The sequence below is a fragment of the Meles meles genome, chromosome 1 (genome assembly GCF_922984935.1).
Source record: "Meles meles chromosome 1, mMelMel3.1 paternal haplotype, whole genome shotgun sequence".
In the NCBI taxonomy this organism is placed as follows: Eukaryota; Metazoa; Chordata; class Mammalia; order Carnivora; family Mustelidae; genus Meles; species Meles meles.
This window is the reverse complement of record NC_060066.1, coordinates 118,274,538-118,292,052: the sequence shown is the minus strand read 5'-3', so window position 1 is coordinate 118,292,052 and position 17,515 is coordinate 118,274,538. Positions and strand designations below refer to the sequence as shown.

The 17,515-nt window shown below is 38.0% G+C and overlaps 1 protein-coding gene across 5 annotated transcripts in view; it reads right to left on the bottom strand.

Annotated features, from left to right (window-relative positions):
* Positions 1-5,128: 5,128 nt before the first annotated feature.
* The window catches only part of PHTF1 (putative homeodomain transcription factor 1), a 43,182-nt gene continuing 30,795 nt past the window's right edge, over positions 5,129-17,515 (bottom strand). For all 5 annotated transcript variants that reach the window (XM_046027215.1, XM_046027224.1, XM_046027231.1 and 2 more), the window contains 9 exons: positions 17,091-17,312; positions 14,178-14,306; positions 13,506-13,778; positions 12,615-12,746; positions 12,017-12,103; positions 8,081-8,236; positions 6,941-7,036; positions 6,380-6,505; positions 5,129-5,635 (listed from right to left, as the gene is read on the bottom strand). In XM_046027215.1, coding sequence (XP_045883171.1) covers positions 5,615-5,635; positions 6,380-6,505; positions 6,941-7,036; positions 8,081-8,236; positions 12,017-12,103; positions 12,615-12,746; positions 13,506-13,778; positions 14,178-14,306; positions 17,091-17,312 — 1,242 coding nt within the window. In that variant the 3' untranslated portion in view covers positions 5,129-5,614. The remainder of the gene's footprint in view (positions 5,636-6,379; positions 6,506-6,940; positions 7,037-8,080; positions 8,237-12,016; positions 12,104-12,614; positions 12,747-13,505; positions 13,779-14,177; positions 14,307-17,090; positions 17,313-17,515) is intronic.

The window sequence follows — 17,515 nt, the reverse complement described above, 5'->3', positions numbered from 1 at the left end:
ACAGAGAAACACAAATACCAAATGATTTCACCTATATGTGAAATCTAAAAGACAAAACAAACAAAATAGAAACGGACTCATAAATCCAGAGAACAAAGTGGTGGCTGCAAGAAGGGAAGGGAATAAGATGAGTGAACTAGGCAAAGGGGATAAAGAGGTACAAAATTCCAGTTATAAAATAAATAAGATTTTAATTTATTGTAAATAAAATGGGATGTAAGTAGAGCATGGTGAATGCAGTCAATAATATTGTAATAATTTTGTATGGTGACAGACGGTAACTATACTTACTATGGTGAGCATTTTATAATGTATGTAAATGTCGAGTCACTATATTATACACCTGAAACTAATGTAATATTGCATAGCAACCATACTTCAATTAAAAGCAAGTACTTTTTTAAAAAGAAATAAAGGACTTCTCTGCAGTAAAAATTTAAAAAAACCAAGATGATCAGATTGTGTTAAGTGGCCTGAAGGAAATGAATAGGGCCATATAACTGACAACAAGGAGAGACAGGAAACTACTTTCAGGTCATCAGAGGAACAAACAACTGAGCAGCCATTCAGGGGAGAGCATAAGAAAATGTATGGTGGGGGCACCTGGGTGGCTCAGCAGGTTAAAGCCTCTGCCTTCAGCCCAGGTCATGATCCCAGGGTCTCGGGATCGAGCCCCACATCGGACTCTCTGCTTTGCTGGGAGCCTGCTTCCTCCTCTCTCTCTCTCTCTCTCTCTGCCTGCCTCTCTGCCTACTTGTGATCTCTATCTGTCGAATAAATAAATCTTAAAAAAAAAAAAAAAAGAAAATGTATGGTGGACACAAATCTGATATGAGAAAGAACTTGGTGTAATGGAGAAACAGAGGGAAGCCAGTGTGATTATATGGTATTGAGGAGTGAAGCTGGAAATGGATGCAAGCCTAATAATCAAGGACCTTGGAGACCACCACAGGGAAAGCCAGGAAGGGCTTTAGTACGAATGATCTAAGTATACAGTTTCCATATTTTTAAGCTCATTCCTGTGGCTGTGGAGAACCAACTATAGGAGGAAAGAATGGAAAGGCTCAGCATGTTAATTCAGGTGAAAATGAAGGAGGCTTAACCTAGTAGCAGAGGAAATGTAGCACTGACACAAAAGAGAGGAGCCTAAGAACACCTAAGCAACTGAGTAAACTTTGTTCAATTTACCAAGGTGGGAAAGACATTTATTCTCCCACCTTAAACAACAACAACGAAAAAAGGAAAAACATATATAAAAAACAGGTTTTAAATCTTGAACAATAGAGAGTATAGGATAGAGGAATTAAATGAATTGAGCCCCATGACTACCCCAGATTACTTCTTAATGCCATTTCTAGACTGCAGTTCAGGAAGAGGGAACCCAAACTGAACCAAGCAGTCTTGCTGTGTTGAGGAGACAAAGTTAAGAATTTGGAAAGATCAGGGTCGCCTGGGTGGCTCAGTGGATTAAGCCGCTGCCTTCGGCTCAGGTCATGATCTCAGGGTCCTGGGATCGAGCCAGGGAGCCTGCTTCCTCCTCTCTCTCTGCCTGCCTCGGAAAGATCAACACAGCTGGAATTTGCAAAACAGAGTACCGGAAAGAAGACAGCTGCATAGAGAGGACAGTTCCAAAAAAACATATAGAAGATTCCTTTCAAGTCCTTAGGTAAGTACTGATCAGCACAATACTGTTGTTGGGAAATATCAAACAACAGGGAAAGAACTACCAAAAAGAAGTGGCAGAGAAATTCTGAGCTGGGAATAGTTTGTGTTCCCATGGTCCAACTGGAGAAACCTCAGATAATAAACAGGACATTGGGTTGAATACTCGGGAGGCTCTTGCTTCAGTAGGGGAGAAAAGGAGCCCTGACTACAGGCTGCTCTGGTCCACCTAACAAAGCTTCAAAGCAAGACTTGAAATGAACAAACTGTTTCCGAGTAACTTGACTGTACTCCAAAACAAAGCTCAAGAAGATTTAAAAGAATACACATGTGCACACAAAAGCCCAACATCCAACAGTATAAAATTCACATTCAATTTAAAAATTGCCAGGCATGCAAAGTAGCAGGAAAATATTATCTAAAACAAAAAAAATCAAACATTAAAAACAAACCCCAAAATAACACAGATGTTAACTCTTTTAATGTCCTTATTTACTATTCCTATTGCAAATACATTCATTATGTTAAACAAGGTAAAGAAATAGTATATTAAGGAGAGACATGAAAGATTTTTTAAAAATCAAATTTCCACAGACAAAAATACATTACTTAAGGTTAACAGCAAATTAGTGCAGAAGAATAAGTTGGAGAACTTGAAGGCATAGCAACAGAAATTATCCAAAATTCAACGCAGAGAAAGAAGACAGGAAATGTACAAAAACATCAGTATGCTGTGGGACAACTTTGAGCAGACTAATGTACATGTAAATTGGAGTCCCAGAAGGAGGTAGGAGAAAGTGGGGTAAAGAAAACTTATTTTAGGAAATTTTTTCCCTAAAAATGCTAATAGCCAAAATTAAACTATATAAATTCACAAGTCCAATAAGTGCAACTAACCCCAAGCACAAAAATCATGAAGAACACTACACCAATGCACATAATTAAACTGTACAAATTTGATGATTAAAAATCTTAAATTAAAAGCAGCAGAGAGGGCGCCTGGGTGGCTCAGTGGGTTAAAGCCTCTGCTTTCGGCTCGGGTCATGATCCCGGGGTCCTGGGATCGAGCCCCGCATTGGGCTCTCTGCTCAGCAGGGAGCCTGCTTCCTCCTCTCTCTCTCTGACTGCTTCTCTGCCTGCTTGTGTTCGCTGTCTGTCAAATAAATAAATTTAAAAAAAAAAAAAAGCAGCAGAGATTTAAAAAGATGAGAACGACAGCAGACTTCTCATCAGAAACAACGCAATTCAGAAGGCAGTGGAGCAACACCTTTAAAACTAGAGTTTCAGACCCAGCAAAAATATCTTTCAAGTACAGATTCAAAAAATCTTTCTCAACAAGGTGGGCCTGTACACCTCGCTAAAAGGATTTTGGATTTTTATCTTCAAAGTAATTGTAAGCAACTAATAGATTCTAAATGATGAGACCTGCATTTTCAGAAAGACACTTAGCTTTCTGCAAAGAATGGACTGGGCTGAGGGGACAAGGAGTAATCCATATGTAAGAGCAAAGGCAGCATAAACTTGTTCACAAAAAACAAAGAATGTTGACATTGACTGGGGTCGTAGAAGTGGGTATGGAGAACAGTGGACTGATTAGAAAAATATCTAGAAGATAGTTATTCAAAGACTTGATGCTGGACGTGAGGCTGAAGGAAGAGGAAGGAATCAAGAATGATTCCTGTTTCCAACATGAGCAACTATACTTCCATATAATTTTATCCACCTGAAAAAATAATTTAAACCAACTATATACTATCAAACCTGTAACTGAAATAACCTGTAAGAGTAAACTATTCTAAATGCTGCATTTAAACTAAACAATTTACTGGGTAAAAGTTGCAAATAAAAACCAAACAGCACTTTTTTGTAGCGGAAAAAGCTACAGGCATGAGCTTTGTTCATCTGAAATTTGCACTGAGCTCCGTCTTGCATGGACACAGTTGCTATTGTGGCTTATGGAAAATAGTAAAAGCATGATTTCTTGGAGTCATCTGATGAGATCCTGAAGTGCCTTTACAGAAGAGTTGCTTCTACAGGCAAATCACTGTATTGGGGCTGTACACTTAAAAGAAATTATAACTCTCATACAGCATTTAAAAATGGCTGCAAATTTTTAGTAATCCCTCCTGGTTCAGCAACCTTGCTTCCTATTTTTCTATGTTTACAGTTAGGAATCTACTGGTGAAAGATTTTTTAAAGGTCTTAAATAGTAACAACAAATGTTCCTTGTGGATTTACAAAGGGCTACGCACTATATGTTAAGTACCTTCCATGATAATTGTATTCAACCTTAAAATCTCTATCAGGTAGTAGTTATTCCCATTTAACAGATGCACAGAGGTTAAGTAATTTGCCTTAGATTATGAAGCTAGTACGTTGCCATGCTAGTATGTTCATGCCAAGGGCATGAACCCAGAAAGGTCTGACCTCAATCCCTGGACTCTTGGAAAATTCATCTTTAAACTTCAGAAATCTTCCTGCACATTGGGATACATATAATTGATCCACTGATTTTGCAGGAGTACATACTTTATGTGTAATACCTAAGTTTCTAAATTATTTCCTTCTAAAATTCACAAAATGAAGGGGAATAAAAGTACGCTTATCATGTAATGAGAACTGACCAGAGTATAGAATTGTTGAAACATATTGTATGCCTAAAAATAATATAACACTGTAGGTTCATTCTATTTCAATAAAATAAGATAAAATAAAAATTCATACAATCTTATCATTAAAATGTTCATACTTTCAATTTGCTTCAAGAGATTCTTTGAGGGCGCCTAGGTGGCTCAGTGGGTTAAAGCCTCTGCCTTCACCTCTGGTCATGGTCCCAGGGTCCTGGGATCGAGTCCCGCATCGGGCTCTCTGTTCAGTGGTGAGCCTGCTTCCTCCTCTCTCTCTGCCTGCCTCTCTGCCTACTTGTGATCTCTGTCTGTCAAATAAATAAATAAAATCTTTAAAAAAAAAAAAAAAGAGATTCTTTGAAGGAGAGAGCTTAAAGAGCAAGAATTGTATGTAGGCTACGAGAGTTTTTATTAACATATGTATATGCATGTGTGTGTAACAGGGAATGATGATGAGAGAACCCAAATCATCAAAAGCATAACTTGGCTGAGTATACACACTAAGGACCTGAAACTAAACCAAGGGTTTGGTATCTTGAGTCGTACAACGAACTATCCATGCCTTACTTATTAGCACTGCGATAGGCAATAGCTCAGAGAATTTATGTGGAAACCATGTTGTATGACGGACATGAATGAGTACACATACACTTAACACAACTCTGGCTGAATTACATGGCATATTATATTCATGTCTCTTTCCCCAAAAACTATGCAGTTATTGGGATTAACTTCAAAACTGTAAGTGAATTAAAGTTTTCTCCACAGTTAACAGAAACTCACAGGTTAAAAGGTTATTTTTTTTCTGCAACAGCAACAAAAAAGCCTAGAAACTGAAATTCTCCAAGAAAATTCTTTATTTGGGTTCAACCTAAAATAGTTTAAATTTGATATCTCTTCGTTAGAGAAAAGAAATCTCCAATTGTATAGAAAAGTACTGAATTTGCCATTTCCAAGAGAAGATATTTTTTGCATGCGTCGGACATCTACCAGAGTAACCCAAAAGACTACTTGCAGTCAATATAAGTGTCACAGCTCTGAAATGCCCAAAATCAATTTCCTAACTTAGAAAGTTGTCCTTCTTACCATAATGCACGATCTGACTATTCATAATGTTTGAAAACCATGAAAATACAATTTTTCCAGCGCCACGCTGGAAAAGGATTTGTTCCTCTGAAAACACCATTCGTAAGATTAGGCAGAGCAGAGGGCACCTCTGTGTGTGAACAAGCAGGTAGGTGTCTCATGGTTTCTGCAAGTCCTCTCTTTCCTTAATGGGCCAGTACTGATGCCAGCAAGGGGAGAGTCCAGGCACATGGCTCAGCTTATGACTTAATTTTCCACAGCTAAGAAAAGAAAATCACCAAAATTGGTTAGTTTGAAGACCAACAGTTGGGGTTTACAAGTCCACTTAACCTGATAATGAACCAAGAACCCTTTACATAAGAAGAACAATAGCAACCACAGAACACCAGAGAGAAACATGAACAATTCCCAGGGTCAAAAATGACACACTGCAGTTCATGGGTCTTGGGTTTTCATTCGTTCTGCCACTGTGTACATCCCTAGATGAGAGGACAGCCATCCCACAGCCCATGCTATTAGACTGACATGAGATTCAAACTTGACTCTGTGTTATATTCAAGAGCACAGTCTATTTTACTTGTGTCAAATGAGGAAACCTAAGCTAAGAAGCCTGTGCACCACCATCAAAATGTCTATTTTAGGGGCGCCTGGGTGGCTCAGTGGTTTAAGCCGCTGCCTTCGGCTCAGGTCATGATCTCAGGGTCCTGGGATCGAGTCCCGCATAGGGCTCTCTGCTCAGCAGGGAACCTGCTTCCCTCTCACTCTCTCTGCTTGCCTCTCTGCCTACTTGTGATCTCTCTCTGTCAAATAAGTAAATAAAAAATCTTTAAAAAAAAAAAAAAAAATGTCTATTTTACCTCAAGAGTTCTTATTCCAATCTCTCTCTCTCTCTCTCTCTCTCTCACACACACACACACACACACACACAGGGTGAAAAGCAAGGATTATAATATTTGGTCATTTTTAAGACTAAGCAGATGCTACAGAGTACTGGTCTCACTTACTCTTATATTAAATCCCAGAAGATCACTTATAACACCTGAGACAGCAGAAAGGATAACAACTCGTGTGATATTGTAGATTAAGGGATTCATTGTCAGTCCATAGAGTCTAAATGGTGTGTCCAACTCCTACAAAAACATGAAAGAACGGAGATGAGATCCATGGCCTCTCGATGGCCACCACTGATTTCTGGGCTGTGTTTTAGGTTTTGGATGGGGATGACTGCATCAGGCCATCTTTCCTTCATGTTCAATAGCTGCATTCAAAAAACCTCTAATGGACTCTCATCTACTTCTCCACTAGCAACGTAATTAAATGTGGGTTTGTGTGGTATGTTATTTGTGATTTTTAAGAAATGTTCATTTGAAAAATGACAGATGTCAGCAATCACCTGAGCCTGGGTAATGAGATGAGAAATTTTTTCTATGTAGTCATTAACCCCAACTATCAAGTTGGTATTTTGAAGGTACACAGCCTGACATCTACCTGTTCCTACGGTCTCCTCCAGTAAGTAAAGCATTGATTTAAGTACTAGTAAAAGTGTATCACGGGATATTACTTACTTTCAATAACTTGGTAGACAGCTTTAATACATTATTTACTAGAGTAAGCTGTTCTTTCTTATTCGGCTTTTTCTCCATCTTAAGATATAAATTAATCTAAGGGAAAAAGGAGATATTAAGGCAAATGGCACAGAAAAAGATAGAAAAAGATATATACATACCGCATTAAGTCTGGCAGATTTGAGAGTAATATATTCAAATAAAATACATTTTGAAATTCCTGCAGTTATTTCTACAGAATACATATGTCACATGCCCTACACCCCACCCCAGTCAGTCACATCTGGCAAAGAAAAGCTATTTAGTGGAGTAAAAAAATATATATATATAAATATATATATATATATATATATATATATATATATATATATATATATACACACACATATAGACAAAAAGTGTAATACTAATTATAACAACAATTAACATATGAATTCCTTCAGTTCAAAAGCTCTGTCTTACTCTTTTTGGTGTCTCCCACATAAACTAACATCCTTGGGAAACACAAATGAGATGAAAGAAGATAGCTGCTGCTTTTCACTTGCTATATTTCCTTATCTTTTCTCTGCTAGGAAATATTCCCCACTATAATTCTAAGGCAAAAAAAGAAAATCTAATGATACCAAATGTTTTTCTTTATAACTTATGGATAAACATGAAATCAAAATTAAACAAACAAAACCCCTTTATACTACTCTGTATTTATAAGAAACATTCCCCAGTCTTAAAATCCAGGCACATACTAAAGAGCAAGCATTTTCCAAACACTGAATGTATTCTACAGCTGATAGAGAAGAAATTCAAGAAGCTTATTAAACATGCTTAAATGACAAGTACTATAAAGATCTAATATTTGATTTGGAATATGCCATTAAAAACAAGCTCCATTTACCACCAATAAAGATAGCTTTATAATATACAAAATACTTTCAATATTTTTAATTCTTACAATTCTGGGAACAGGTGGAGTAGATTATTATCCTCATTTCACGAGGAGGAAACACTTACATAGTAGCAGAGTGACTTGTAAGTTCACACAGCTAGAAAGTGCTCAATCTTAACTCAACCCTGAATCTTCCGCACAGATTTTATTCCGCCATCTCTAACCACAGCACCAAGTCAACAAGGACCAACCAATACCTGCTCAGTAAGTAATATTGAAACATTGCTGTATTTCTTATTGGTTTCAGACCCCAGTGAAGCAAGACGCAGCAAGAAAAGTAGTAAAGCTGTTTCCCAGATCAAAAATTCCCAATTATAAGCATCATTCAGGAAAGTTTTATGCCCTTGGAGAACCTATACAAAAGACCAAAAAAAGTTAAGTTTTTCATTTGTCTCCAAATCTATGGTTCCCCTCCTTTACTCTAGCAACTTAAAAAAATTTAGAAGTTACCAATATTTTATACTCAAAGCAGAAGAGTTTTAATACTCATATAAAGCATTATCTTCTTAACTAATCACTATCTATTTCTTTAAGTTCCCTGATTTTTTTCCTTTGCATGAAAGACAGCAAAAGTCTGGAAGTAACAAAGGAGGAAAACATACAACAAGTGAAGTAAGACAAACACATTTCCAGCCTTTTAACCACTAGTATGCCCACTCCTGGTTATATGGTGACCATTTTTCAAAGTATTAAATTTGCATTTATCTGACTAGTAGGGCTTCCTAAAACACGTGGCCCATCCTATTGGTATGACTGGAAAATCATGAGGATCAATTCTTTACTCCATTTGAGGACATGAATAACAAGAGCAGCAGCAGAAGCTACCAGTTAGCAAATGCCTGTTGTGTGTCGTTTCCTGTAAGTCTTTGGTTGTTTCAAAATTTACTCAAGTCAGCCCAAGGTAAAATGGGACTGATTGAAAAATATACAGAGAACCCTCACGGAAACCAAATGCTGGCCTTCGGAAAGCCAGGAGGTCCCAGAGCAGCTCCCTTCTCCATCTCTCTTCCTCGAGGGCCTTTGGGCTCTCATCACCACTCCTCTTAGTTAATTCTGTTGCCTTGCAAGAACCTCGTTTACTGCACCCCTGACTTTGACTTGCTCCAGCTTATCAGAGCACCCTACTGGCCCCACTGACCCCCTACAGACCTTCCTTCTCCAAAGTCCACCACTGACATCTCAGCTTTTCAATTCTAGTTTTCAAAAGAGGGATACACTTAGCTTAGTCTGGGTCAAGTGTTCACCCCTGCCTGTAACCAGGGGATGAAAGTAACAACTATAGCAACTAGACCCTCCTCTTCACCAGGGTGGTTGGTTTATGCAATAGATAATAGACAAACCATAGCCAAATGGCTATAAAACCAGACACAAAGAAAAACTCTTAAAACCAGCCAGAGATGCCAGGGGAGGAGGGTAGGGAGATGGTGGGGTTATGGACATTGGGGAAGATATGTGCTATGAAGTGTGTAAACTTGGCGATTCACAGACCTGTACACCTGGGGCTAATAATACATTATATGTTAATTTAAAAATAAGTAATTTTTTAAAAAATCCAGAGAAAAAGGACATTACTTTCAAAAGCGCAGCAATAAGACTAACAGCTAACTTCTCAGGATAAAACATGGAAATCAGAAGACAACAGAATCTTAAAGGTACTGAAAGCAACTGGCAACCTAGAAATGTATTCTCAGCAAGAACATCCTTTAAACATCAAAGTGATAAAAGACATTTTCAAACAAACAAAAACAGAATTCATCACCAAGCCAGTTATTCAAACAGGAGGAAAATAATCCCAGAAAAAAACAGAAATGCAAGAACTAATGAAAGGGGTAAATATGTAGGTAAATATAAATGAATAATGGACTACAAAAAATAATAATCTTGTGGGCTTAAAATATATGTAAAATTTAAATGAAGGACACTACTAATGGGTGAATGGGTAAATGAGATAAAGTATTCTAAGGTCCTAGCATTATCAAGTGAGCAGAAATTAATAATTTATTAGACTATAATAAACTAAGGATGTACGTTGTAATCTCTGATGTCAGTAGTAGTAAAAGAACATACAACAAGTTAACAGAGAGGATTAAATGGAATGCTATAAAATATTAGATTAATAAAAGATGGCAAGAAAGGAAAGAAAAAGAAAAATTAAATAAGTAGACCAAATAAGAACTAAATAGTATTTTATACATGGTAATAACATTAAGTAATGAGCTAGACAATCCAAAACACTAAGACTGTGAAGCTGGATTAAGACATAAGCAACCAAAACAAAAAGAAAAAAGAAAAAAGATAAAGGATATATTGATTACAGGAAACATGACTCAAATATGAAGACAAAATAAATGAAAGGGTGGTCAAAGATAACATGCAGGGGCGCCTGGGTGGCTCAGCGGGTTAAAGCCTCTGCCTTCGGCTCAGGTCATGATCCCAGGGTCCTGGGATCGAGCCCCGCATCGGGCTCTCTGCTTGGCTGGGAGCCTGCTTCCTCCTCTCTCTCTCTCTGCCTGCCTTTCTGCCTACTTGCCTACTTGTAATCTCTATCTGTCAAATAAATAAATCTTTAAAAAAAAAAAAAAAGAAAAAAGATAACATGCAAAAACTAACCAAGACAGCTGGTGTAGTTAATATCAAAGAGAGTAGACTTTAAGTTAAGAAACATTAGATTCAGAGATCTAAGATCATGAAAGATAAAGAACAGTCTGACACTTTTCCAGGTTAAAGAAGACTAAAGAGACAAGATAACTAAATGCACCATGGGATGAGAAAAAGAATAATTATGAAGGTCATAAAAGCCAGCTTGAAAATATACAAAGTGAAAATTGACAGATATAAAGGGAAAAAAGAGAAATTCACCATCACAGTAGACTTGAACACACCTCTGGCAATGGCTGACAGAATTAAGAAGACCAAAAACATGATTAAGGACGTTGGAGATGCAGGTAACACAACAAATAAACATGGACTAATTTACATAGAGAGAATGCTGCTCACCCGAACAACAGAACACAAGTTCTTTCAAAGTGCTGATGGGGAGGTAATAAAACTGAACCTATGTCAGATAATAAAGCAAGCCTCTACAAATTTCAAAGGAGTGAAAACATTCAGAATATGTTCTCTGACCACAGTAGAATTAAGTTAAAACTCAATAAACGGAACAATACAAGCAAAGCCTGTAACTTCTTATAATGAAGAAAGCAGAGAGGTCCACCTCCACACCCCAAAAAAAGATACAAGGACCTATTGAAAGGATACAGGAGGGAGCTTCAAGGGTCTCCCACTGGCCAAATCTGGGACAATTTAGTCATCAAAGGAAATACAGTAATAGATTACAATCTATTTGATAAAAATTAGAATGTATAAGTCCATAATGGAAGGAAGGAAGGCAGGCAGGCAGGCAGGCAATGAAGAAGAAACAAAGGAAAGGTCAACCATAGAGTAACAACTAATAAACATGTGGAAGGAAAGATGGAGTCAGAAAAATCACTATTCTGTAACCCTCATGGCATGACAGTTTTATCACCAATCAAAAATTGCCAACTAAAATTAGAGTGATGTTAGAGTCTTAAAGCACTCAGAATTACTTTCTGGGAGGGAGACAAACCATAAATGACTCTTAATCTCACAAAACAAACTGGGGGTTGCTGGGGGGAGGTGGGATTGGGAGAGGGGGAGCGGGCTATGGACATTGGGGAGGGGAGGCGAACCATAAGAGACTATGTACTCTGAAAAACAATCTGAGGGTTTTGAAGGGTCAGGGGTGGGAGGTTGGGGCAACCTGAGGGTTTTGAAGGGTCAGGGGTGGGAGGTTGGGGGAACAGGTGGTGGGTAATGGGGAGGGCACGTTTTGCATGGAGCACTGGGTGTTGTGCAAAAAGAATGAATACTGTTACACTGAAAAAATAAATAAAATGAAAAAAGTAAGGAAAATTAACAAGGATTCAAAATAGCAAAAGAAATTTAGATACATTAAAAAAAATAGATATTTCAACACAACCATGCTGGTGCCTTGTTCTTGAGAAACAAATTTTCATCACACACACACACACACACACACACACACATCTAGAATAGACAGTGAATCTTATTAGAATTTCTGTTCTTCATTAAAACAAATATAAAACTCTTACCTGGGCACAGCAAATGAAAGCAATTGAAAGTGTCAGCAAGAAGACCGAAGATACAACCACATCAACTGAACGCTGCGGACCCCGCCTCTGTGGAGTGAGACACATAGGTTAGGAATACAGTTAGAGGCAGCAATGGCTCTCGCGCCATTCACATTCTGAATTTTACTACATGAATGTGAGAATAAATGTTTATAAGAAGTTTCTGGCATAGGATTTTAACACATTTTGGACATGTTTCACTTGAAGCACTGAAATTCATTGCTTTTCCAAATTAAGAGTGTGAGTGATTCACTGATGTATTTTCAGCTGGAATATTTTCCAAAAAGTCAGAAAAAGATGCAATTTTCAATTTTTGATCCTGCCCTAGGAATTTATTTTGCCTTTTCCCTTTCTAAGCTCTTATTTAGTTAATTCTAGCAGCGCAGCAGACAGATCCCTTCCAGCTTGGTGTCCGGCAGGTCTGTCAGCCACTGATACAATCCGCCCAGTACACACGACTAACTCCACCGCCCACTGACGATCTGCGGCCGGCAATTTCAGTGAGCGGTCTCCCTGCATGTTCTTGCATACACTCTATGGTTAGTCAGATGAAACTCACCTTTAGAAAGGAACGCAGTGATAACCATATCTTAATGTTCTCCACTTTTTTAAGTCTGAAATGAGGTATTTCGTATTTCCTAGCTTTCCTGGCAGAGGTAATATGGCTGAAGAGTTTTGCAAATAAAAATCTCTAGAAGGGGTTTAAAAAAATCATAAAGTAAAAGGTACAAATGTGTCTCTGGGTACATATTTATATAATTGTAAGCAATATTCCCCATATGTAAAAAATAATAAAGGATGAAATTGATCACTTAGATCATCAATAGCTCATGACCCTGTTGCTTCCAAACCACATTCCATTGTAATCTGTGTCTCCGTAACATGGTACACTCCTGACATTTTCAAGGAATATTCTTGGCAGACCTTTGTGAATCCCCAGCTTCACAAACACAAATGTTTACAGAATTCTGGTTTAGTCCCAAATTAAATTTCCATTCATGGATATTTAATTTCAATCATGTTTTTTTGCACATAACACCAATATATCAAGTCCTCAATTCCAAATTCTTATAGAAATTCAACAAATCTATTTCTCACTTGATCGTTTTTCACAGAAACATTTTGACTTTGAGGATAACTACACATGTCATGGGCAAACGAGCACAGAGGCACACTGAGGTACAGGTGCTAAGCAGTCAGCCAGGCTGAGTCCCTGCCTAAGCCACTTACTCCTACACATGAGCTCAGCGAAATGCCAGATTACAACATGTCATTTGTGAATAACCGATATCATGATTGTTAAACCCACAAATACCAAATGCCCATTCATCAATCCTTCATTGCCCACATTAACTTTTGGAGAGAGAACAAATCAAGAAAACAAAATCAACTCAATGAAATATTATACACAAAAGCAGAGGCAAGAAATTTTACTTAATTCTCCACTGACCTGTTTATACGTTCTCTCTGCCACACACATCATGAAAAAAAAAATCCAAGTAAGACACAATCGTTCAAAAAAATTAATCATAGACAAAATAATGATAGGTGTAACAGGTGGTGCCCCACAAAAAAGAGTCATGATCTCCTCAGCTGAAATGGACTTTAGCTGGTCAATGCTCTTGTCACGGAAAAGTCGATGTAAAAAAGGAAAAAATGCTAATCCAATGGTGACGACATTTCCCAGCATCTGATAACCTACTCCTTGCTGATATGCATTCACCTGGGAATTAATTTAAAATGTCCAACATTATTACACAGGTAAATGGAGTTACAAAGCAGTATTTACCAAGTACTACTTAGATTCTTAAAAACTACCTGTTTTATAGCCAAAAGAAGTACAAATAAAGATGATTTATCACTCTTTGATTTCATTAAAAATCAGGCTTAAATGAGATAAAGAATATTTGCAGAAGTATACCTGAATAATGATTATGTTCACAGAGAACACTGTAACAGATCCAAAAATAGACCCAAGTAAAGATTCTAACTACAATATGAAAAAAATATATATTTGTGTTTCAAAAGCAGAGCCAGTACTTTGGTCACTGAATAGAGCCTATGAAATAGCTGATCATTAAACAGGTTTTCTGAAAGGGTTGAAAAACTCATGAAATCTTACCCTGCTCATGATGATGCCACTTATTTCCAACACAGACATATCCATCTTTTTGCACTCATTCCCTTCCCAGATTATTGCACTAACTCGATCAGAGGCAGGACTTGAGTTCTGAAGCCAGAATAAGTGGTTCTAAAAGAAAAAAAGAAAAAACTCTTTCCATCCACCCTTCTTTCTTTCCTCTGTTGGATTTTTCTCCCCACTGTTCAGTTCTCAGGCCATATTCACCAGTGTTGGACCTCATCATTCCATTCTCTCCTTCCCAGAGCTCATCATGCCCATAGCCCCCTCCGTGATGCTCATCTCTGGTCCCTTTTTCTTCAATAAGCCAATTTCTGACCTGGAGTGAGACTAAATATCTTCTGTGATGATGGGAAGTAGAATGCCATCGTCTTCGAGGTGGCTTCCCCATTTAAAGGTCTGGAAGTGAGCCTAAGCTTGGTTTACTCATGGCATGCTAAGGAGAAAAGTTATTTCTAGAGCAGAGTGACTGTACCGGAGACAGCAGGAAGTTAGGTAAGGGAAGCTGTAAGATTATAAGTCTTATATGTTACATGAATGACTGAGGAGTTAAGCCTTTCTCTGGCCTAATCAGGACATGGAAAAGCATAGAAAACTCGAGGAGAAAGCTCAAGATTTAAAAAAAAAAAAAAAAGTGCCATTTCCTTCTGCTATGTAAGTTTTTATTCTTCAAGTACCAACTCAAGTCCCATTTTGCCATGGTCAGCTCATTGGCACAAGTCTTACTATTCTGCCCTTCCCTGAAATTAAAGACCCTTGGAGTCTGTATCAGACAAATTAGCACGTAATTATATGCTACTTTTCTAATGTCCTCTACTTATTTCCCCTATAATCATCTTGTCCTCAAGCTAAAATATAAATTTCTAAAAAAAAAAAAAAAAAAAAGGATCACATGGTGTATTTCTTCTCTTTCTTCTACAATGCTCAGTACAATGCTGATGAGCATGTACTGATTTATTCATTGGTGATGCCAAAAAAAATGTATGAAGCGCCAACTACGTAACATGCGCCCCAGATGCAATGAAGAACAAGAAAGACACTGTCCTTGACATCAAGGAGATTACAGACTGATGGGAGACATAATTAAATAAAGTTACTGCGCGGCATGACAAGGGAAGGAAAGAGGGCTTCAGGAGCAAATGAGAAAGGCTTCCTAAGGAAGGATCATTTAAGTCAAGACCTGAAAAAGAAAAAGGAGTGAGCTGAAGGAACAGTATCAGAGAGAAGTGCGTTCTAGGCAAATAAGCCAGAGGCACATGGGGAACGGTTCGGCCCTGAAAGAAGTTCAACTGCGGTAAAGGAGAGCACGTGAGAGCTGGGGGAGGAATGATCAGAGATAAGACTGTATTGGAGCGAATAAAGAAACGGAAGCAAGTAACCCCAATGGGGGAAATAGCAGTTAAAGGATTTTCAGGGGAATGACATGATCGTCGCTGCAGTACGGAAGAGCAGACAAGGAGCGATCCCACATAAGCTGTTAATGATCCAGACAGCCCCGAGCAGGGGACACACAAGTAGACAGAGAGATATTATTCAGTGGAGTTAAGAGGATATGAGGACCGATTAGAAACATGCTGGAGAAGGTGGGGTTTCCCAGGTTTCTGCCTTTGGTGGTTAGTGGTAGCATTCAGAAATATGGGGAATAAAAGAACAGGGTAGATAGGGGAACTGGGAAATGATGAATTCCTTTTGATATGGTGAGTTTCATGTTACCTTACATATGCCTTAAAATTATACTGAAAATCCCAAAAGTGCAAAGGACATCAAGATCATCAGGATGCTATGTAATGGTTACTATATTACTAATTATGTTACTCCTAGGGCCAGTGTAATGTAGATGAATCATCAGACGAAATGTAAAGAATCTTTAGATTCAAGCTTTGATGGCAAAATTGAAAGAAAAAAGGCTTAAAGCTTTAATGAAAAAGTGTATGTTGTTTCTGGTTAGTCTTTAAGAATTGTATACATCTAATGAAGCGAGACTTTTTTCATGAAAATGTGTAACCTAAGTCAATGGTATCCTAGAGTCAAGAAAATTCACTAATTCAACAAATGAATATCCACCACCCAGTATTTATAAATCACTGTGGAAATATATAGCCTAAAGGACAACAACCAAAGCAGAAGAAATGATGACATTTCCCCAAACATCTGGAATGCTGATTTGAGAACCACTTTCAACCATTCAATCTATCCAGCAGTGGAAAAAGCTCTCTCATGAAGTAACAATCACTCTGGCTCTAGAAGTATTTAAGCAGAGGCCATTGATCATCTGATGGGGATACTAATAACAATGCTAACATTTATCAGGTGCTCACTCTTTGCCAGACATTGTGCTAAGCGCCTTCCTATTACCTCGTTAGATCTATCATAATAGCCCCAAGAAGTGGTAACTATTAGTACCACTTGAGAATTCCTACATTGATTGGAAGGTTCAAATACCTCCTAAGGAATTTCTAATTTCAGACTATCTGATTTTGTGATATTAATATAAAACCTAAAATTAAAAGCATCACTTGGTTTATACATTATTAGAGAAGCAAGCAATGCCAATTCTTAGTAATTCGTATATAACACGGTGATGTCTGCGAAAATATGAGGTTGATGGACCAAACAAACCCGCTCACATAAAATGAACACTAAGGATCATTGTAAGGAAAATCATGAGAAAAAGTATTATGAAGAAAAACTTAGGGCAACTTCAGAGTACTCCCCCCACCCCTAGTTCTAATACCAACATCTTCACTTACGGACTATACTCAATTTCCTCATCTCTAAATTAGAGATAATAATAGTATCTACTGTATACGACTATGGTAAAGTCGATGGGTTAATACGGTTCCTGGCCTAAAAGTACAGTGAGTATTACCTATTATTACCATCACCTTTACAGACCTGCTGAAAAACATCTTCTTTGGGGTCACGTTTGGTCCCTGAGTGAAGGGTATTCACATGGGCCCCCTCACTGTCACTGGTGACAGACGATCGACACTCTGGGCCATGCAGCAGGTCGTCCCATAGCATATCCTCAGTCTCTGAGTCATGGCGGGTGCTCTCTGAGTCTCTTCTCGACATGTGGAGGCTTCGGGAGCCACCACTCATACCCGACCTCGAGCCCTTTCAAGGAAAACAAAACCAAAACTATTTTTTTTTCCATTCAATTTTAAAAGTAATCATTTATCTGAAATAAAAGTCAAGTTATCTGTGGTGATGGCTGGCAAACTTTCTTAAGTTGACCCCCACAAGGCTTCACATAAAAATAATACATTTTAATATGTCAACGTCGAACTCCAATGACTCTCTAACAAGCAGGACTTTAA